Below are 22,977 nucleotides of genomic sequence, written 5' to 3'. Positions count from 1 at the left end.
GGTCTCCCATGAGGGTGCAGGGCCCAAGAACCTGGGTCATCCTCCACTGCACTCCCGGGCCAAGCAGAGAGCTGGCCTGGAAGAGGAGCAACTGGGACAGAATCCGGCGCCCTGACAGGGACTAGAACCCGGTGTGCCAGCGCCGCAAGGCGGAGGATTTGCCTATTGAGCCGAGGCGCTAGCCCTAAGCTACATTTTAACCTGATGCACCAAACACCTTCCTCTGTTAGTACTTCTTCATATGCAAAAGCTATGTGTACTGTTAGATGACAATTTATTGAGTTTCCAAAGTACATCTCACCTGAAAGTCATAGACATTTGGACACAGGCCTTAATTTCTTCAAATTAATTAACTTTTAACATAAGTTATAGGATCAGTTCCCTGTTAAATATAAGAGTGGGAATAAGAGAGGAAGAGATGTACAATTTGGGACATGCTCAAGCTGACTTGCCCCAAATAGTAGAGTTAGAAACAAACCAGGGGAATACAATTCAATCCCATCAAGGTGGCATGTACCAATGCCATCTCACTAGTCCAAGTGATCAATTTCTGTTCACAATTGATCATAATGAAAGGACTAAGAGTCAAAGGGATCACATAAACAAGTCTAGTACCTGCTAATACTAACCGATAGAATAAAAAAAGGGGAGAGCGATCCAACATGGGAAGTGAGATACACAGCAGAACCATAGAATGGCGGATGTCCTAAACAGCACTCTGGCCTCAGAATCAGCCCTAAAGGCATTCGGATCCAGCTGAAAAGCCCATGAGAGTATTTCAGGCATGGAAAATCAAGACACTCTGGCAAAAAAAAAAAAAAAAAAAAAAAAAAAAACAAACAAACACAACCAAAACACACAAACAAAAATCTAAATGAAAGATCTCTGTGAGTGAGATCCCAGTGGAAAGAACAGGTCTTCAAAGAAGGAGGTACCTTTCTCTGAAGGGAGGAGAGAACTTCCACTTTGACTATGACCTTGTCTAAATAAGATAAGAGTCAGTGAACTCAAAAGCCTTCCATAGCCTTGGAATCTCATGACTGGAGCATAGGGAGATTACTGATGCCATAAACAGGAGTGTCAGTTTGTTAAGTCAACAACAGGAGTCACTGAGCACTTACTCCTCATGTAGGATCTCTGTCCTTAATGTGCTGTACATTGTGATTTAATGCTATAACTAGTACTCAAACAGTATTTTTCACTTTGTGTTTCTATGTGGGTGCAAACTGTTGAAATCTTAATGTATACTAAACTGATCTTCTGTATATAAAGAAAATTGAAAATGAATCTTGATAATGGAAGGGGAGAGAGAGCGGGAAAGGGGAGGGTTGTGGGTGGGAGGGAAGTCATTGGGGGGGAGGGAAGCCAATGTAATCCATAAGCTGTACTTTGGAAATCTATATTCATTAAATAAAAGTTAAAAAAAAACATAAGTTATAGGATCAGTACACATACAGTTGAATTTCTTTACCATTTAACAATGTTGTACGTATTTGAGAAGTTCTGATATACAGATAAACAGTGAGATGACTATTGCAGGTAGACAAATTAACATATCATTCACCTTCCATATTTACTTTATTTTTTTCCTTTTTGCTGTGTGTATTGGGTGAGAGCAGTTCAAATATATTGTTAGCAAATTTTCAACATATGATACCCAATACTGTTTCCTTATTCTGATACCTTCTAAACTACATTTATACCACTGACACTTATAAAACAATCAAGAGGTCCTAAGGGATATTGAAAGGCTCTATGAATCACAGAAGAAAGATTACACTGACATTAAAAAGAGTGTTAGAGTAAAATGTGTTTCTGCCCTCACCAACAGACTGAAAATTCTCTCTCAAAGATCATAAATATTTACAATCACAGTCAATGCTTCACTCACATGCTCTCCTCTTGTTATCAGCATTTAGCACCACTTATCACTCTCTCAAAATTCTGTTCTCCCTGGGGATCCTCCACTTCCCCAATAATCTGCTCTTCATTTATACCTATTATTCTATTGGCCATCTGGTCCCTCTTCCTCTTCTGAGCTGTCCCAATGGACTTCTCCTTTTTCTTCTGTTACATTCTTTCTCTCCAATATTAAGCCTTCAGCCAAGAAACCTACATGAACAACATTCCAAAACCCTTCAAACAACATCTCCGAATGAAGTTTCCTGCAGCACAGCTATGGCCATACTTGTTCCATTCCAAAGATCACCAGAACTTACAGCCTAGAGAAAAAAAAAAAAAAATCCCCAAAGCTTTCCAGGTGCTTAAGACAGCCCATGACCAGACTTATTTTCCATAACATCCTTTTATATGATTTACACTGTAGGCCAGGACTTGGAAAACTATGGCCCATGGGCCGAATCTGGCCTTCTATCAGTTCTTATAAATCTTTGAATTAGAGCCACATCCATTGTTTACTTACTATCAACAGCTACTTTCATATTAGAATGGCAGTGTTAAATAGCTGCAACAGAGACAACATGGCCAAAGTTCAAAATATTTGCTGTCTGCTTTTTTATAGAAAAGTTTGTAAATCTCAGTGCTGGGCATATAAATTTTCTTCTTTCATATATTCCTCATCTCAATTTTTAGTTTGTCACTTTATTAATGCTATCCCCTCCATCTGGAATGCAATTCCCTGAATTCCTCCTCCTACCCCAACAAGCATTTATTCTCTACATTAATCAAAGTCCATCACTTGCATGATTTCTGTTAGCACTCTGTGGCAGGCAGAGTAACCACCCCCAAAAGGTGTCCACATTCTAATCCAGGAACCCATGATTGTGTAATGTTACATGACAAAGGAGAATTCAAGTTGCTGATGGAATTAAGGTGGCTAGGGGCTGGTGCTGTGGTGTAGCCAGTCCCTGTTCCGCTTCTGATCCAGCTCCCTACTAATGGCCCGGGAAGGGCAACAGAGGATGGCCCAAGTGCTTGGGTTCCTGCTACTCATATGGGAGACCGGAAAGAAGCTCCTGGCTTCCACTTGGGCCAGCCTTGGCCATTATGGCCATTTGGGGAGTGAACCAGCAGCTGGAAGATTTCTTCTCTCTTTGTAACTGTGACTTTCAAATAAATAAATAAATCTTAAAAAAAAAAAAAAAAGATGGAAAGGCAACAAGTCAAGGAATGTGGGCAGCCTTTAGAATTTAGAAAAGGCAAGAGAACACATTCTTCCCTGGAGCTTTCTGAAGAGAACACAGCTTTGCTGATCCCTTGATTTTAGCCCCGGGAGACCTATTTTGCACTTCTGACTTCAAGAAGTATAAGATAATACATCTCTGTTGTTTTAAGATATTAAATTTGTGGTAATTTGTTAAAGCAGCAATGGGAAACTAACATACCCTGTTGCTTTAAGCTCCATAAGCACTTTATAACTCTTCTGGAGTCTTACCATATTGAGGTTGTATCAAAGTCATCTATTTCATCTCTGTATCTTTCATGCCATAGTGGCTTATGTATGTAAAAAATCAGTATTAATTATAGTACTAATACTTGAATTTTTTGAAAATTTGTAATGTATGTATGGCATATACCAAGGCACTTCTATAGAAAAGAAGAACTAAAATAAAGTTTAGGGACTGGCATTTGGCATTGAAGTTAGAATGTTGTTTGGGATGCATGCATCCTACTTTGGGTTCACGTCCCAGCTCCACCTCCAATAACACCTTTCTGCTAATGCATACCCTGAGAGGCAGCAGATGATGGTTCAACTAGTTTGGTTCCTGCCACTGACATGGGAGACTCAGATAAAGTTCCCAGATCTTGGCCTCATCCTATCCCATCTCTGGGTGTTGTGAACATTTTGTGGCCAGTACCTGGGGAGTGAACTATAGATGAGAATTCTCTATCTCTTCCTATTTCTCTTTGTCTCTGCCTCTCAAGCAATTATTTTTAAATTTAAAGATGTTTATTTTGATGAAAAAACTTTGAAACCCAAGCATATTTTTTTTGTAATTTTCATTTTCTATGTTTTTTTGAAATATTTGAATGCATAATACTCAAATAAACTGAACACTCAATTCTTTAATCATCCCAGAAAAATGAGACTTAATTTTTAAAATAAGTGTCTCGAAAAATATTTGTAAAATTTGAAAAAAATTAACAAGATTGTTAGACGACATACATGGTACACTGAGCACTTGTCAATTTACTTGTTAAAAAAGAATGTTTAAAATCTACTCATATGTAATTTAACTAATACATACATAATGAAACTATGAGTTTAAATACTCCTTACTTTTGATTAAAACAATACCATGATTCTAAAATAGATAGTAAAAGAAAGGAGACATGTATTTTTAAAATTTTTTACTTAAATATTTTCTAAATGAAGCCAAACTTTTGGGGTATTTTGTCATTAGTAATGTCCAATAACACAATTAGGAATGAATTAACAAGAATATTTCTAAATAATCCACAAATTACTAGTAATAAGGTACAAGGTACTAGGCATTCAATATATCAAACAGAAATGAATAGTGCTACAATTTTGTTTTCCACTAGGGGTCTGCAAAGAAGGAAGCTGAAAAATAAAACTGAATAAAAGATAAAGGCATTTCAATTACTGTCAGGTTATAAAAGGTTGTATTCTTATGTGATGTGAAATTAGAGAATGCAGGCATAACAAATGAACCCATTATGCCACTGTAATTTGAAACCAGACAATTAAGCTTTGGCATTTACTAACTCTGACAGTACTTCAATATAAAATTCAACACAGCTCTGTGGACTGAGAAGAAATAAGGGAATTATGAAATAATTGGAATTCATATTAGGTTTAAAAATTCCTTTATTTATTAAAAGCAATTCACTCAACTCTGTATTGTCACGTTTCATTCATTGGCTTCTTTGTATATAAACAAATATGCTGGCCTTATGCCCCACAGTAGGGAAAGGTGAATTTTCATCTTTCTTACTGAATTTATGGGTGAGCTAACTTCATGAGGAATTCATGCACCAATCATGGTGCAGCAGCTAGGTGTCAAGCTCTGTGAAGGCGATGGGAATGTTAAGCTGAATGAAGGGGCCATCCCACAGTGAGGAAGGAGAGCTGTCTCTCTCCAGAAGATTCACGAAGCATTTCTAGCATAATGGCAACTGTGCACTTCTGGAGACTGGTGTTTTAATTAAATTCGTAAAGGAGTAACCATGTAATTTCCCCAAACTTCCTTTAATTAGAAAAGAATCAAGGGGATGAGGAACATGTTTTTACCTCATAAAGAGTTTGAAGATTGACTCAAAGCTCTAAGAATATAATTTATGCCTTTTATTACAAAGGAAGAAAGTTTTTTATTCCAAGGAAACTCTAGCCTTGCTACCACTATAAAGGTCATTTCCTATTAGGAAGAGAAAAGAAAATGGCAGGAGTTTATGATGTTAATTTCCCATTGCAGTGTAACAAACTACCACACATATAGCATTAAGAAAAAGATACAAATTATCTCACAATTTCTGAGGGTCAGAAGTCTTCAATCAATATATTGGGTATGGCTGTGGTCTTAGCTGATGTTTGATCAGGGAATGACTGAAGTCTTTAGTAAGAGCTGCCCTCAGCTTCTTTCCATGTGGTTTTTCCAACAGAGCACTTCACTTCTTTGAAGCCAGTGAGGAATAAGAGACTTTAGAAAAGTGGGCATTTCAGTTTTATGCAATGTCATCATGGGTATCCTGTCACCTTTGCTGCAATCTACTGATTATAAGCAAATCAGAGGTGCCAAGCATAATCCAGGAGAGGGGATTACACAAGGGCATGAACATCAGGAAGCAGAGGTCATGGGGAGCACCCAAAGATGCTGTCCAACACGTCACTTAGATTCTCCTTCATCTTACTTTAAAATATCAAATCTTTATTACTGCTTCACATATAGATAACTCTTCTCATCTTAATTTTTTAAAGTTTAAGTTATTTCTTGATTTAATTCTTCTAATACTATTCTTAAGGGTTGTTAGTTCTAAGATCTTTTTTTTTTTTTAGTTTTTCTTTAATTTGTAAGCTCATCAAAGAGCTTGATGAAGCTTCTCTTGATTTATTTGTGTATTTCTGCTTTTCTTTCTTATTGAGATTCCAATTGTAAGCAGTAGAGCTAACTTTTTAGTTCTTATCCCACAAACCACATTCCCAACCACACTCTCTATACATGAGAATAAACTCATTTTATCCAAGGTAAGTTTAAAATGAAATCAACAAGACAAAACTGCTTCCATGGAGTTGGTGACATATATCCACCCAAATATGTACATAATTAAACACATCATATTTGGCTCCTTGCAGATGTTAAGACAGCTACAGTCTTTCTATACTGCATGGCTTGGCATGCTTTAGTTAATGATCTATTTTGAAAAGCATCTTTTATATTCTTTTTATGTTGGGGCTGGTTAAGGCTGTCCAGTGGGAGTTGGGGTCTGTGGGCCGCTCACATGCAGTAGAATGTCCATTACAAGCAAGCTGCCAGCTGTGGCTGGGAAGCTTGTCTCCAGGCCACTGGCATCTCCCCCACTAATTGCTTCTTGTGCTGCATGTGTAACCTTGTGGTTTTAAATCACACCTTCAGGGTGGTTGCAATCTTTCACCCAGAGCTAGCAGAGGGGGCTGAGCCCCTGAGACAGGCTGTCTCCAGAAGACACCCACTATCTCTAGGAGCCCCAAGCCAATCAACACACAGTATGTAAAACCCCTGTCCAACTGGCACCCCTATATAATGACCCAGTGAAAAAGACAGTCATGCCTTAAAAACCCTGGGCACTCCACCTGGTCTCCTCTTAGACCAGATGCTTTTCTGTCAAATATGTTTCTGCCTCTTTGCTTATTTCTATACTGAGCTGAGGAAAAGAACTCATGAAACTCACTCGCAACAGCCCTCTCCTCCGCGACTAACAATGCTTATGTCCAGTAGTGAGAGGTTTTTTTGTTTTTTCCAGTTTTCATATCTGATGCTCATTATAGTGCATGACCTTTACTCAGATTCATGACTTTATAAAGAAAATTTTGCCAGTGGTCTCACTCCTCTTCCACTGAGTCTGTTGCTCTGAAAAAGGAGTGGCAATCTATGAGAGTATTTTAGTCAGAAACTCCTGGCAATGCTGTGTAGTACCCACTTAGGGTCTAGATGTGTGACGACAGCAAAGAGTTAATTATGCTTTTCCTCCAAGTTTTACCAACATCATGACTGAGCCTCAGCTGCTTGCTTGATATTAAAGAGACATTCTCAGCATTAGCAGAGCTGGCCTCTGTTCTTGATTCCTGAAATAGAGGTACTTAACAAATGCTTGTGGAAAGAACTATCTGACATCTATTTGTATGCATAAGATGTTATTTCTCTACACTAAATTTTTGCATATAATGCTCTGCAAAAATGATGAATTGAGTAAAACCTCTGTGCTGGTTTCCCCAAGAACTTACTAATACTATACATTGACAATCATTGTTAATACTGGCACTCTGGTGAATAAGAACAGTGCCTCAGTGTTGTAAGTTCATTCCTGAGTAAATGAAATTTAAACATGTGTATTAAATAAATGTTGTAAATATTAATGCAGTTGTTAAACTGATATTGATCAAATTATAAAACGTGGACATGTCATGGACTTTCACAAGGTACTAGGCATTGTTTTAGGTATTACCTAACTGGTAAATACAACACTTAAGGTGCCTGTCCTCAGGTTTTGCTCAAAACTGTTAGCCACTTGGGACCCATCCTTGGGCAATTTTAGTATCTCTATGTTTTATATATGTTCAGCAAGGCCTTGTTCTTGTCTAAAATATCTCTGGGTTGGGGGAGCCCTTGAGGCTGTCAGTTAGACATAAACTTCTTTACTATTTTAAGCTTAATATTCATGAAACACATTTGAGTTGAGGGTGAGTTTCCCACCCAAATTTTCCAGCTATCTTGAAAGATTGAAATATTACTTTGTAATTGTTTTCAGGGATTTTAGCACATGGTTTCTCACATGTTCTGAGAGAAGTAGTTTAATAATGATAGATAAGACAAATCCATAGTAGTAGAAATATTTCACTGCATTTCAAGGCTTTCAGCTCTCAAAAAAAAAAAAAAAACCCAAAATAGGGAAAGAAAAAGTTAGCAAAATAATCCTTTTTATACAATGACAAAGAATGGTGGGGATTATAACAATGATGATAATAATGATAAATATTGAGTATCAGCAGGTATGAGCCACTTTATTTTTAATAACTAGCCACTTCAGTTACAACACCTTTGATTCACACAGCACTAAGGGTTGGTGATAGCTCCATCTTTATAGATGAAGAAAATGAGACTCAGTGAGTTTACAGACCTGCAAAGGGGCAAGCATATCATGGAGCAGAGCTAAAATTTGAACCCTGCAACAAATGGTGCATTCACTATGCTATTCTGCCTAGGAAAGTGAAGCTATATTTTTGATAAAGATATCATTTAGAGCACAATTACTTTTTATGTAAAAACTAAAGGCAATTTTGCAAATGTCACTTTCTTTTATTCTGTAATGCTTAGAGACAAATACGTCATCTTTTCCCATTTTATAAAGGAAGCAAAAGTGAGGTTGAGTAATTTATTTTAGGTTGTAAAAGATCTTGTCCAAGAAGACTATTTTCTTACTCTGAATGTCCTCCCTGTTCTACTTTGTCTTTATCTTTCATTAGTGTTCAGGGATTATCATATAGCAACAAGAAAAGCTAATAGCATTGTATGGCTCCATGAAGGAATCACTTCTAATAATTAAAAAAAAAATTAGAGATTCAGTTTTTGATTCCATAGTCTTATTTATTTTTTTTTTTTTGACAGGCAGAGTGGACAGTGAGAGAGAGAGACAGAGAGAAAGGTCTTTCTTTGCCGTAGGTTCACCTTCCAATGGCCGCCGCGGCTGGTGTGCTGCGGCCGGCGCACCGCGCTGATCCGATGGCAGGAGCCAGGTGCTTATCCTGGTCTCCCATGGGGTGCAGGGCCCAAGGACTTGGGCCATCCTCCACTGCACTCCCGGGCCACAGCAGAGAGCTGGCCTGGAAGAGGGGCAATCGGGACAAAATCCGGCGCCCCGACTGGGACTAGAACCCGGTGTGCCGGCGCCGCAAGGCGGAGGATTAGCCTAGTGAGCCGTGGTGCCAGCCTCATATCCTTAGTTTTAAGATCATTATCTAGGTACACTTATTACTTCATCTGTGTGTACTGTTTTGTGAGTGGTTCAAAAGAGAGCTTTTATTTCTCACTGTAAGGTTTCCATGATGCTTACAGATTCTTTTTACTATTAAAAGATGCTGTAGGCGTTGCCGTTGTGGTCTGCTGGATAAAGTTGCACCAGTGTTGCTGGTATTCCATTTGGGTGCTACTTCGTGTCCCAGTTGCTCCATTTCCAATCCAGCTTCCTGCTAATGGCATGAGAAAAGCAGCAGAAGATGGCCTGTTTGGGCCCCTGTCACCCATATTGGAGACCTGGATGAAGCTCCTGGCTCCTGGTTTCTGCCTGGCCCAGCAATGGGATGGAAGATTTCTCTCTCTCTGTCTCTCCCCCATGCCCCAGTAACTTTTAAAATAAATATTTTTTAAAGATTTACTTATCTGAGAGGCAGAGCTATAGACAGAGAAGGAAAGACACAGAGAGAGGTCTTCCATCAACTGATTCACACTCCAAATAGCTTCCAAGGCTGGAGCTGGGCTGATTTGAAACTAGGAGCAAGAAGTCTCCTCTGAGTCTCCCACTTGGGTGGAGGGGCCCAAGCACTCAGGCCATCTTCCACTGCCTTCCCAGGCTACCAATAGAGAGCTGGATCCGAAGAGGAGCAATTGAGACATGGACTGGTGCCCACATGAGATACTGGAGTCACAAATGTAAGCTTAACCCACTACACCACAGTGCCGGCTCCATTAATTTTTTTTTAAAAGATGCTTTAAATTTTAGAAATAACAAATGCTCACCCTAAAAATATTAAATATAGAAATTTCCAATAAAAATCCAGATCATCCCCAATCTTACCTCCTGAGAACACCAATGTTATTAATGGGTTAGATACCTTGTATCTGATTGAAAATTATTAAAACTCCTTGAGCCAATACAATAAATTGCTTTATTTTGAATATTTGGAAGTCATGAACATTGGGTAAGATATGTTTTGCTCAGTGAATGTAATTAACACAAAAAAAGACCTCTTAAAACACAGTCTTAAATTAATAGACTGCTTTACATATTGCAATGCACTTCCATACTAGGTCACTTAATCCCTGAGACAGCCTTATGCAGACTATATCCTCACCTTAGAAACAGGAAGCTAATACTCACAGAAGTCATCTATTTACCAAATTCAAGATTCTACTGGTAATTAAAACATAGCACTATTTTATACACTTCAAAAAGGAAAAAGTTGCCAATTCAATTGTGACATAATGACTTAACTATACTCCTGTAAGACACTAAGGACTTATCAGGAATCCTGGAATCTGATGACTGAGTTAGGGTCTGGCATTGATTTTTCTTAGGTTGTGATTTAAGTAAATCATTTCAGTTCTCTGAGTCTTGCTCTTTCTCTATCTTTTAAACTAGAAATAATACTATTTATCTTACAGAAATAATACTATTGTATACTATAGGTATAGTATGCAAACACATTAATGTAAAATAGCACTTTTCAAACTATACACTGATAAAATTTAAAAACTTCTATATCTATACTACTATTTTTAAAGATATTATTTGAACTGCAATATTAACATTCTGTTGTTGAAAGGAGAAACTGTATTTCTGGATCTAAACTGAAGTATTTTATTATGGCACAGAGAGTAAAGCAGACACTTGGATCCATATCGTTGTGCTAGTTTGAGTCCTAGCTGCTCTGCTTTCAACCCAGCTTCCTCCTAATGTCTGAAAAAGCAGCAGATGATGGGCTAAAGTAGTTGGACTCCTGCTACCCACGTGGGAGACTGCACTGAGTTCCTGAATCCTGGCTTTTTGGCCTGGACCAGCCCTAGCTTTAGTGGCCTTTTGGGGAGTGAACCAGTTGATGGAAGCGCGCGCTCTCTCTCTCTCTTTCTCAACTTGCCTTTCAAATAAATAAGTAAATCTTTAAAAAAAACTTATGAAAAGATTTACCATACACATTTCTACTCTGGAACTTTTTCTGAGATGAGTTGTTAAAGTTTGTCCTTATATGAACTCTGGAGAATACCTATTCCAGGAACTCAAAAGAATGCAATCAGTTTGGATGAGGACATTTTTAGACCATTAGGGAAAATATTTCTTTCTGTCATCATTTACATTTTGCTTATCCAGTTATAGGACTGAAACATGAATTATACTTTAGGCATTCTATCATTATAGTCAGTTTTAATTAGGAAAGTAGCTAGAGTTTCATCTTTTGGAAGAGTGATAATTTACTATACTTCACCATCAATGCCTTCTGAAATCTTAGAAGCGCTCCTTGCATTTTTTAGGCCTTTATGTATGAAACTATTTCATGTGACAGTCTGTTCACGATGTTAGTTAGTACTGGGGTAAAGAGACTTTTCCTTAATTAAATCCTAGATATTGCATACCTTGCAATTGCCTTGCCTGCTTTTTCCCTGCCTTATGGGAGAAATTAAGCCTTGCTTTTCTGGCTGTGCTTTCATGCCTTAAGGCTACAGGTAGTGTGTGTGATTAAAGTATGTATCTGAAACACCTTCCTGGAAAAGATCTTCTATGAAAACCTATAACACATGGTAGCATTGTTATTGATTCACATTTAGATATTTGTTTGTGGATATTAAACATTGGAAACATAGTAGCTTCCTGATTTTTATGAATGAAAAACTATTATTTCCTTTAAACAAATACAATAGTAGATTGTTGCTATTGATTGCATAGTATTAAATAACTGCAACACTTTAATTTCTCAGGAATTTCATTAATGAAAAAGCAAATGCATGACAGTTGATTAATGTACAGAGGAGCATTAGGGAAATGGTGTAGTTTAAGACCCAAGATGACCAAATAATTGTTCTTTGCTACTGACCTTTAGATAGCTCACTGATGCAATATACATATGAATGTGAAATTTAAGCATTAATATGAATTTGATGTTTCCAAAAGGTTAGGCACACTGACATACTACTAATCTTTCTCTTTTTAAAAATAAATATTAAGTTTTTTATACTCCAAATCTAGCCCAAATTATCAACGTTTCCTGCCTCAATCACTGTAATAGCTCTGGCCACCATTAGGGTCCAGTTTTAAACAACTACATACATAATACTTTGAAATGTGGGTCACCTCCTGTTTCCTTTTCTGATGAAAACCATCAATGGTTTCCTAAGATATTCATAAAATCCAAACTCCTCAATACAGTGTGTAAAGTCTAAGTGACCTACTTCCTGCAGCCCTGTCCTTATCCATGTTACTCTCCTGCTTGCTCATGTCTATCAGATATATAGACTTTTTTCTACTCCACTAATATGTCAGATTTGCTCCTGTCTCACAGCTTTTGTACTGGACCCTAAAAGCTCTTCCCATAGTTTTTTCTCCTGACTATCTGGGCTCCAACGTCACTTTTTCAAAAAGTGGACTTCTTTGTCCATCAATCTAAAGTAGAATGCCCACTTACTCATCTCACATTATCTGATTTATTCACTGTCTGGAATTGTGTTATTTACTTTTTTGCTAAATTATCTCTGTCCACTACAATTTATCAAAGTTGTTGACAGTGAGGACTTTATGTTTATATTGTTATTTAAATGTGTCTAGGTCAGGGTCTGGCCCCTTGTAGATAATAAACAGTTCTTCAGGGAATGAAGCAATGAATCTAAATGATTGTCTTAAGTAATATATTTTTCTCTTCACATTTTTTTCTGAAAGTAAAATTGTACTAAGAAAGAAATTAGTTATTTTCCTTGAAATTAATAATAATTCTCCCATTGAAAACAAGATCAAAGCAGCCAAGATTAAATTTGATGTACTTTCTAAATGTAACCTTACAGCAGTGACCTACTTTCAATTTTCAACAACACAAGAGAATCTGTGAGGTTACCATTTCCTTGAATGGGAACATATCACCAATGTTTATGGCGATAAATATCATAAGAGAGTCCTACAAGAACAGGTCTACCTTTCAAAAATGGGTGAAATTGGAACATCTTTTCCAATTCCAGGAGAAGCAAGGTAGCCAAATAACATAATTACTTTGTGGCAGCAAATACCATAATGCATATTCTAAATAGTATCTCTGACTTTCATTAAAGAAATATGATGTTTCCCTTGATAAATTAATAAAAATATTATCTGAAGGAAGTGAGGAAAGCAATGATGAATTTGGGATCTAGAACAAGTAGAATGAGAAGACACCACACCAAGTCTGAGGCTTTAGTCTAAAGGAAGAAAAGGATCTTAAAGACAACTCACTAAGGCCTTTAAAATGTTGTAGTACTGTTTTCCCCTTTTGTCCTCTACTTAAATAACTTGTAGTTAGCTTCAGAATGTAAAAGCAGTTATTACTGACATTCTACTTTCAAAAGTTAAAATATTGCTAATTTCAGATAGGAACACCTGAACTGATGTAAAAGTCTTGCATGCACAAATATATAAAAGCAGATGGTCACTGCTTGGTTGGGGAAAAGGGTACTCTTCAATCAGTTATGTGGAAAGTGCACAATTATTCCATCAGTTTGTAACAGCTGAACATCCATTTTTTGATATTTAAGAAATGCTGTAATAAAAACACAAGTATACATTTATGTATATCTCATTTTATTTATAAAAATACAAATAGAGATTATGACTTAAAATATATAACCATTAAAATTTTTTTTAACTTTCAAAAAAAATCTTTGAAATGGACATTTTAAAAGCTCTTGATATATTTTATAAGACTGATTCATCTTTAGGAAAAAAAGGGGGCTGGTTTGCGCTGTGGTATTGCAGGTAAAGCCACTGTCTGTGGCACCAGCATCCCATGTGAGTGTCAGTTCCAGTCTCGGCTGCTCCACTTCTGTTCCACCTCCCTGCTAAAAGTGCCTGGGAAAGCAGCAGAGAATGGCCCAAGTCCTTGGGCTTCTGCACCCAAGTGTGAGATCCAGAAGAAACTCCTGGCTTCAGATTGGCCTAGCTCTGGCTATTGCAGCCATTTGGGGAGTGAATCAGAAGATGGAAGATCTCTCTCTCTCTCTCTCTCTCTCCCTCTTCTCCCTCTCTCCCTCCCTCCCTCCCTCTCCCTTTCTCTGTAACTCTGCCATTCAAATAAATAAATAAATCTTAAAAAAAAAAAAAAAGGACTGATTCCCAACCATGTTGTGCCAAGTTATAGTCCACCTGTAGTGGGTAAGAATGTTTACATTTAACTTCGACTGTGGCAGGCCAAGGTGATTCCTAAATTGGATGGATTTTTTTAAGTACCTAATATATAAACAATTGAAGCTGAGAAAGTATATATCCTCTACAGAAAGATCCTGGTCCCTTGCTTCCTTTATTCAGGTATTATTTAGGCCCCTGTGGGCATAGAAAGTTTAGCTCCAAGTGCTCATGTTAATTCTGTGAATCTCTTATCATGATATTTTTATCCTGTTTCTGATGCAGGGAGATGTTTCTTTTCTGATTCTATCTTAAAACACACACACACACACACACACACACACTCATTTTTAAATGTCATTTCTGAGTGTAGAAGCAGAATGGTAACATTTTAGCATGAAACCCCTTCTACCATCTTGATTCTAAAGTCTATTCTGAATCTTGACAACTGTACTTTCTTGCTTCAATATGGTGGGCCTTTTCATATTCATGTATTTGTATGTATATATATATATATCTGCTTATAAGAGCTGGAATGAAATAAACATGCCTGCTATACATTTCTATTTATAAAAGCTTTATTTATAAAAACTCAAGATAAGTTTTGGCCTTTGAAAGGATGCCCTAACATTCAACCAAGTTGTTTTTGGAATTATTGTCTCAAATCTCAGGTTGGAGGCTGGCCAATGTGTGCTCACATTGTATGTATAAGGGGCAACACAGCAGTCTGAACAGTGATGAGAGAGTTCGAACCACATGCTGCTGTGCAGAGCAACGTGGCATTTGGTGCAGAAGCTGCTACACCTTCTCCTTTTACATTAAAGAATTTTGTGTGCCCCAGTGTGTGTCAGATCCAAAGTGTGTCTATGCTTTCTAAAGGATCAGGCTGCAACTGGCCTTGTGCTTAACACAGAGCCTGTGGGAACACTGATGATTTCAACAAATGCCAGAGACTCACCAAGATAAAAAAGGGTGAAAAGAGTCCATCTGCCTTTGACTTTGACTTTATTCATTACCTCTTCAAACCAGAACACACTCAGGATACGCTCCTTCCAGGGGTCCTGCCAGTTATTCCTGTGAAAGTCACTGTTGTTCAGCACAGGGAGTACCAAGCTGGCCCTTTAGGATTTCCTCCCATGTGGTCGTATTTGCTCTATATTGAAAAGTTTTTAGGGCTCACTTGTAACTTAGTGCTTTTGAAGATTTTTGCCCTATTTTTGTATTCTATTTAACATTTCCACAGAAACCTTGAAGGAAGATAGTTAGCTGCCTGTGTCTATGGTTCCAACTCACTAAGAAATCAATAAGGTCTCTTTTTATTAAAAACCTCCTATGGGATATCTGGCCAGATTTGTTTCATTATAAATTTTTATAATAGAATTGTATCTTCCCACAGGGTTGCAGAATCATTTTATCATTCTACATGTCAATCAAAGATTTTAGTTCTGAACAAGTACATATTTAAAATAAACACCACACTAAGGAAAGCAACACAAACATCTCCAGGAGTCCCAGTGCTGACTGAATACCCACCATTTTCTAGTGTCTCACTGGAAAGAATGTAGCAAACAGATCAAGTTTCCTCATAGTTCTAGCAATAAACAACTGAAGGATAAGATGCTGACTCAATCAGCCTGCCACAGTTTCCTGTGGTGGTTACATTCTAACTCAAAATAAATACTAACATTAGATGTTATATATTAAGGAAAACTCTAATTTACTATATTTTAGAAGTGCTTAGGTTGATAGACGTTTGAGGCAATAATAATCTAATACTTGCCATAGAAAGAGTATAAATTTAAATTAACTACTTTAAATAATAAAAACATGGCCCTAGCCGCAACATTCACATACAGAACATCTTATACTTTCAGGGGTTCTACTTCGGACAAATTTCATTTAGTCCTCCTATCCTGGCCCTCAGAAATTGTGATCCCCAATATTTTCTAAGAAAAAACAGACCCTGAGATTAAACAGTTAGCGAAATTGGATGGAGCACCTCTAGGCAACTCTAGAGATTCTGGAGAGTACAGTTTACATGGATCCAAACTGCTGCTGACTCTAGGGGGCTCCTGATTCATATAATTCTTGCCTTGGAGGTATGCTCACGAGGGTGGGATGGCCATGTCTGCAACGCTGTTGGAAGCATCTGTGTTCCCTGTGACTCTTAGGGGTTCTTAGTTGGGGTTCATAAACACTCCGAAAATTGATGTAAAATGTATCTAAGTGCATATTTCTGACAAAATGGTTTTCAACAGACTTCACTATCCAGAACAGGTGCAAAATTGTCCTCTAGATGCTCTTTAGAGCCTGGTTTTTTCTTTTTTTTTTTTTCAGTTTAAAGGCTGGATGCCACCCCAGTGTCTCTCCTTCAGAAGACTAGCACTGCGAGTGCAATCTTGTAGCCTTTTTTTTTTCTGACAGGCAGAGTTAGTGTGAAGGAGAGACAGAGAGAAAGGTCTTTCTTCCATTGATTCACCCTCCAAATGGCCGCTACAGCCAGCGCTGCGCCGATCCGAAGCCAGGAGCCAGGTGCTTCCTCCTGGTCTCCAATGCGGGTGCAAGGCCCAAGGACTTGGGCCATCCTCCACTGCCTTCCTGGACCACAGCAGAGAGCTGGACTGGAAGAGGAGCAACCGGGACAGAATCCAGCACCCCAACTGGGACTAGAACCCGGCATGCCAGTGCCGCAGGCGGAGGATTAGCCTAGTGAGCTGCGGCGCTGGCAGAGCCTGGTTTAAGTTAGAAGACCTAGGCCGGCCTGGTTTTAAGATAGAAGACCCAGGTGGCGTCCATTTGGGGGGTGAACCAATGGATGGAAGAGCTCTCTCTCTCTCTGCCTGTCAAAAAAAAAAAAAAAAAAAAGTTAGAAGACCCAGAAAATATTTTCGTTTAGATTTCTGAGGGAATTCCATTGTCTAACATCCTAGAATATACTTACATCACAAAGAAAGTGGAGGTGATTGCCCAAGTTTCAGAGGGTATCTTGAAAAAATCAGACTGCCATAGCAAAGCAAATGAGGTGGGGCTTGCTGCTGAATTATCTACCTTAAGGTAGTAATTTTTTTTCCCATTACATATGTAGAAAAATCTACTGCTTAAAGAACAAGAAATCTAAGCTGAGTTCGTCTTAGCCACCCAACTTCATCAAATGATCAAATGGTATATCATATAAAGTTATCAAAAAGTTCTGATAAAATATGCCAACATTAACAATTACATTTCTAAATAAAAAGACTATACAGGAACTAGCTGCTAGTTTTAAAGAGCAAAGCATGTGTATTCTTGCAATGGGTAAAAAAGTGCAGATGGAATTTTTTACTGTTGTTTCAAAGAAGTTCTGCTGAATTTGAAGTATTTTCTTTGAATAATTATGTTTGACAGATATAAAGGTTAATGTTAGCAAGGTAATTAAAATTAATGATAGTAATGTCCACTGGGCTATGTCTATGCAGGTGTTTCCCTCCACTGTTCCACCCAACATAAAAATGCCTGATACATAAAATTCTAAGTTGATACATAATACATTAGTAGTACATTATTTTCATTCCTCCCCCAAACCATAGAATTTCTTCATGTAATGTGCTCTTGTGGGTTTCTGGCATAATGTGATTTTTTTAAAAAAGTATATTAGGTTTTACAAATTGTAAAGTATATACTTGGGGCTGGTGCTGTGGCACCGTGGGTTAACGCCCTGGCCTGAAGCGCCCGCATTCCATATGGGCGCTGGTTTGAGACCCAGCTGCTCCACTTCCTGTCCAGCTGTCTGCTGTGACCTGGAAAAGTGGTAGAAGATGGCCCAAGTCTTTGGGCCCCTGTACCCACATGGGAGACCCGGAGGAAGTTCCTGGCTTCTGGCTTCGAATCAGTGTAGCTCCGGCTGTTGCAGCCAATTGGGGAGTAGACCATTGGATGGAAGACTTCTCTCTCTCTCTCTCTCTCTCTCTCTCTCTCTGCCTCTCCTCTCTCTGTGTAACTCTTTCAAGTAAAATAAATAAAATAAAGTATATACTCATTATCTAAATTGAGCAGATTCTATTAAAGGCATGGTTTCCATCCTTCATAACATAGTTGTGAAATCAAACGCTACCCAAAGGCATAAGCATTTGGCTTAGTGATTAAGATGCCGCATCCCACTCTGGGAGTACCTGAGTTAGATTCCTAGCTCTGGCTTCTGACTTCATATTCCTGTCAATGCACAGCCTTGGCTGTAGCAGTGATGGCTCAAGATATTGGGTTCATATCACCCATGTGGGAGACTAATATCAAGTCCAGCTCCTATCTCTCTGGGCACTGGGGAAATGAATCAGCAGATGAGAGATTTCTCTCTCAAGTTAGTAGGAAGTAAGTAAGTAAATAAATATTCAAACAATTACCCAAAAGTCTTTGAATTTTCTATTAAGCCAAGCAGTTTCCTACTAGGACAGCATGCAAAACTTCTTATTTTGATATTTAACATGGAAGTTTACATCTATTTACCTATTTATCTAGTCACCTATCTATATATATCTAGTCCTCAGCATGGGGAAAATTAAGAGTAGCAAACTAGAAAAGAGGAAAATTTGAGGCCAGCACAAATACAATGCCACATAAAGTAACATTACAAGAAGAGATAGACAAACAATTCAAAATACTACCAAAAAAATTCAGCATATTATTCTACTAACATGCCACATATGAATGGATACTTAGGATGATACTGAGCCATCCCAGCTTAATTAACTTGCATATAATACATACTGATGTGACAAACTGTATTCTCCAAAGATGACCAATATAATGACTTCTGACTACATGTTCTTTAATGTTCTTTGCCACTTTCCCACTCATGAGAGGAGCTTAAGATCCTTCCTTTGAATCTGCACTGACAAATATAATACGGTAGAAGTCAAGTTGCTTCACTCTTGAGGTTGAGTCATAAAAAGTGATGCAACCTCTGTCTTACTCACTGGAATACCTGTGCTGGAGCATCGAGGCTCCAAGTTAGAAGCTGAACCGTATTAGATGGCAAGGTGTTCCAGTTAATAGCCCATGCTGAGCTCCCAACTTGGAAGTCCAGCCTAGTAGTCAGCAGAGGGTTGCAACCCCAGGAGACATCTGAAGGAAACTACCCAAGAGTACCCTAATAAGAACTACCTTGGCCCAACCAACAGGACCATGAGAGACAATGCCAAACTGCTGTTTTAAGCCATATGTTTTGGAGTGATTTGGAACAGCTAATTAAAAAGTTAGTGATACATACAGAGCTTAACAACATTTTACAACATTCACATGAGTATGTGTTTCATGCTACAAAGGAAATGTGGTAGGGTTAAGTGCTTTATACAGATTCTATTACTTAATTTTCACAATCACTTTTTTTGAGTTGATAAATCTTATTTCAGAAACATGAAACTTAAAATTACTTTTTACAAGATCTTTTCAACAAACTTTTCTTTCATGACAGCTTCTTGAATTATGTATTTAAGGTCTAACTTATTCTATTTAGCAACTCTATTTTATTTTAAAAATAAATTAGATTTTTTTGTTTACTCTTTGCAGTTCTTCCTACTCTTGTCCATTAATAAATGATTCTTGGTTGTTTGTTCATATTTATAAAAAAGGATAAATATCCGAGGTTCTTGGCAAGTACTATCACAAGCAAGGAGCATTTTTTGAAAATTGGCGAGTCATTATCTACTGTTCCAGTGTTTGTAGTATTCTGGGATTTAGGGGAGGAGTGCCAGGAAAGTTGAACATCCTATCATTATAGAATGTATTGGGAAGCTTGGTGCAACAAGAATTGTCCTGTGTTCTATATGGTTTTCAAATGTCCTACCAGACAGTAGCACTGTTAAAAAAAAAAACCCTTTTTTTCCATATTTGAGTCTGGAACAAAGCTTCATATTCATATAAACCCAAAATATTTTTTTCATAGTTTTAATATATATTAAAATTTCCAGTCTTAAAAATATGGTGCAGACTGATGAAAGATTGTTCTTTAGTTTTCCAGAACTTTACTGGAAGTTGCTTATCATTTAGGACAGTCACATGACTGACAGCAATGTGTTCCTGCCATTTAAATTAACAATACAATGTACCTGCATAAATTTACATTCATGGATATCACATTGGTAGCAAATGTTTGCGTAGGTGCAAGCACTTGATGATTACATCTCCTAGTATGATAGCAACCAAGCATTCATCTATTGAAATACCAGCTATTTTCATTTTAAATCATTATCTTCTTATTTGTCATCTGTAGTACATTTAGGATATATTTTTGATTTTTATAAATTATGGGTGTAGTTAGGTAAATTGCCTATAATTTTTATTGCAGAAAAATAAATGGCATGTTAGAAATAATTATAAAAAGAATTGACATTCAGCTGGCATCACGGCTCACTTGGCTAATCCTCTGCCTGCGGCGCCGGCACTCCGGGTTCTAGTCCCAGTTGGGGTGCCAGTTCTGTCCCGGTTGCTCCTCTTCCAGTCCAGCTCTCTGCTGTGGCTCGGGAAGGCAGTGGAGGATGGCCCAAGTGCTTGGGCCCTGCACACCCGTGAGAAACCAGGAGGAAGCACCTGGCTCCTGGCTTTGGATCGGTGCACCGCACTGGCTGTGGTGCACCAGCCGTAGTGGCCATTTCAGGGGTGAACCAACAGAAAAAGAAGACCATAGGAAGAAGGAAAGATGGAAATGTCTAATCATTTATGTTTTCCCTAAGGATCCCTATCTGCTGGGATGTTAGAAGTTACTCAGAGCATCGCTCTGCTTCTTTTTCTAGTCCAGTGCTGACTCTAGGGGTATCTAAGCGACAGATCACGCAGTTCCCTTACGGAGATGTTCTCTTAGCCCTAGCTTAGGAGTAAATACCTGAGCCAGCAGCTCTAAAGGGTAGGGAACTGGATCAGCTATTCTACAACCCTTTAATTAATGACCCTGCTGACTGCCCCAGGTCCGTTCCTTGTCTTCCCCCATGATCCCTGGACTTTTTCCCTATGGTTCTACTTAATTCACTGTTTCAGCAGTCTCGTCTTTCACCTCTACTGTGTTTTGGAGTCCTTTGTTCACTTTGGCTGTACCTTCAATTTTATTCCATCTGTTGTGTAGTATCAAAAAATGCCTCAATATTTATTCCACCCTTTCAGGTTTTCAGGACTGTGGATACATTTTTATATTTATTTTCCCACTTAAAGAGACTTTAGATGGAAGTAGAGGTAAAGACATGTCTCAATCAGTTGGAGGCCATTTTGCATGCACACTCTAAGTAAATGTTTTCTCCCTACAGTTGCTGTATTATCATCTTTATTAATTAGCTATCAATTTAGGGTAAGTGAAATAATACATTTAAGTTATACTATCAGACTTGACACTTTATTATTGCTCAATGAATTGTCAAAAAAAAAAAAAAAAAAAAAAAGTGAGGGGCCGGCGCTGTGGCTCAGCAGATTAACGCCCTGGCCTGAAGTGCCGGCATCCCATATAGGCATCAGTTCAAGTCCCGGCTGCTCCACTTTTGATTCAGCTCTCTGCTATGGCCTGGGAGAGCAGTAGAGGATGGCCCAAGTCCTTGGCCCCTGCACCCACCTGGGGAGTGAACCAGCGGCTAGAAGACCTCTCTCTCTCTATCTCTGTCTCTGCCTCTCCTCTCTCTGTGTAACTCTGACTTTCAAATAAATAAATCTTTAAAAAAAAAGTGAAAAGAACTTACAGTCCATATCAAGTATGGCGCGGACGGATTTAACCAGTTCTTTACATTCATGCAGGAGGGTTGCGGGCATGTTTCTCCCACTCCTTCCCAGTGGTGTCAGGGAAGTCTGAGAAGTGAACATAGCTCTTCGTTCACTGTGGGGGCAATAAAACAAAGGTTAACTTATTGTACAAGAAGTACCATCTACTTTTGCTAAATTTGAATGTGTAGCACTCATAAATTTGTATAAAATATTTATATTTCTAGGAACAATATATTCTAATATCCACAAATTAAGTCATTAACATAAAATATTTCTGTTTTCAATTTTTCATTATATAATAAATAGGTATATTTAAAGTTAGTTTTTTTTTTTTAAGGATGAAGGAACAGAAGGATGGCCCACCATTTTAAATTATTTGTTGGGGTTATTTTGTGACTGCCTTTGTTTTGCTAACATGATATAGCCTTATATTTGGTTTTATGAAAATTCAAATTAAGCATATAAACAAATTTATTCAACATTTACTACTATGTGTAGTAATAATAAAAATAAATTCTCTCTGTATATTTGCTCCTGAAATTACCTCTTAAATACTTCCATTTGTTACCCCTAAATCTGAAAGAATTCAGAGCACTTGTACCACTTCGTAGAAATGCAAATGTCACCTAAAACGAATGCATTCTGATATAATTAAAAATGTGATGCAAAGTTTTCACCCCCAAAAAACATTAAAACTTTTACTTGAAAAGATGTGATTTTAAACTGAGGATAACACCATCACTGTTGCTTAATAATCCATCTTCTTAAGCATATTCATCAGGAAAAATTACAGCATCAATTTTCAAATTCAAATACATGGTTTTTAGTCTGTGTCAAATGTCCCTGGCAGGTATCCATACAGAAGATATGGCATAGAAAAATAAAAAAAAAGGAACCAGATATTACTAATGTTCAACTTTCTAAGACATGGTGAAAAGTTTTTTTTATTTCTTTTAATATTTATTTTATTTATTTGAAAGACAAAGTTACAGAGAGGTAGAGACAAAGAGAGAAAGG

At 37.8% G+C, this 22,977-nt stretch overlaps 1 protein-coding gene across 5 annotated transcripts in view; it reads right to left on the bottom strand.

Moving 5' to 3' along the window:
- Positions 1-22,977, bottom strand: part of STXBP4 (syntaxin binding protein 4) — a 204,714-nt gene that overhangs the window by 57,079 nt on the left and 124,658 nt on the right. For all 5 annotated transcript variants that reach the window (XR_016223597.1, XR_016223598.1, XM_008271271.5 and 2 more), the window contains one exon: positions 21,939-22,072. Coding sequence is in view for 3 of the 5 variants with exons in the window: in XM_008271271.5 (XP_008269493.3) it covers positions 21,939-22,072 (134 nt within the window). In the remaining 2 variants the exon portion in view is untranslated. The remainder of the gene's footprint in view (positions 1-21,938; positions 22,073-22,977) is intronic.

The sequence above is a fragment of the Oryctolagus cuniculus genome, chromosome 17 (assembly GCF_051225735.1).
Source record: "Oryctolagus cuniculus isolate XC-2025 breed Fujian yellow rabbit chromosome 17, ASM5122573v1, whole genome shotgun sequence".
Lineage (NCBI taxonomy): Eukaryota > Metazoa > Chordata > Mammalia > Lagomorpha > Leporidae > Oryctolagus > Oryctolagus cuniculus.
The sequence above is the reverse complement of the archived record's forward strand: the minus strand, read 5'-3'. Positions and strand labels throughout refer to the sequence as shown.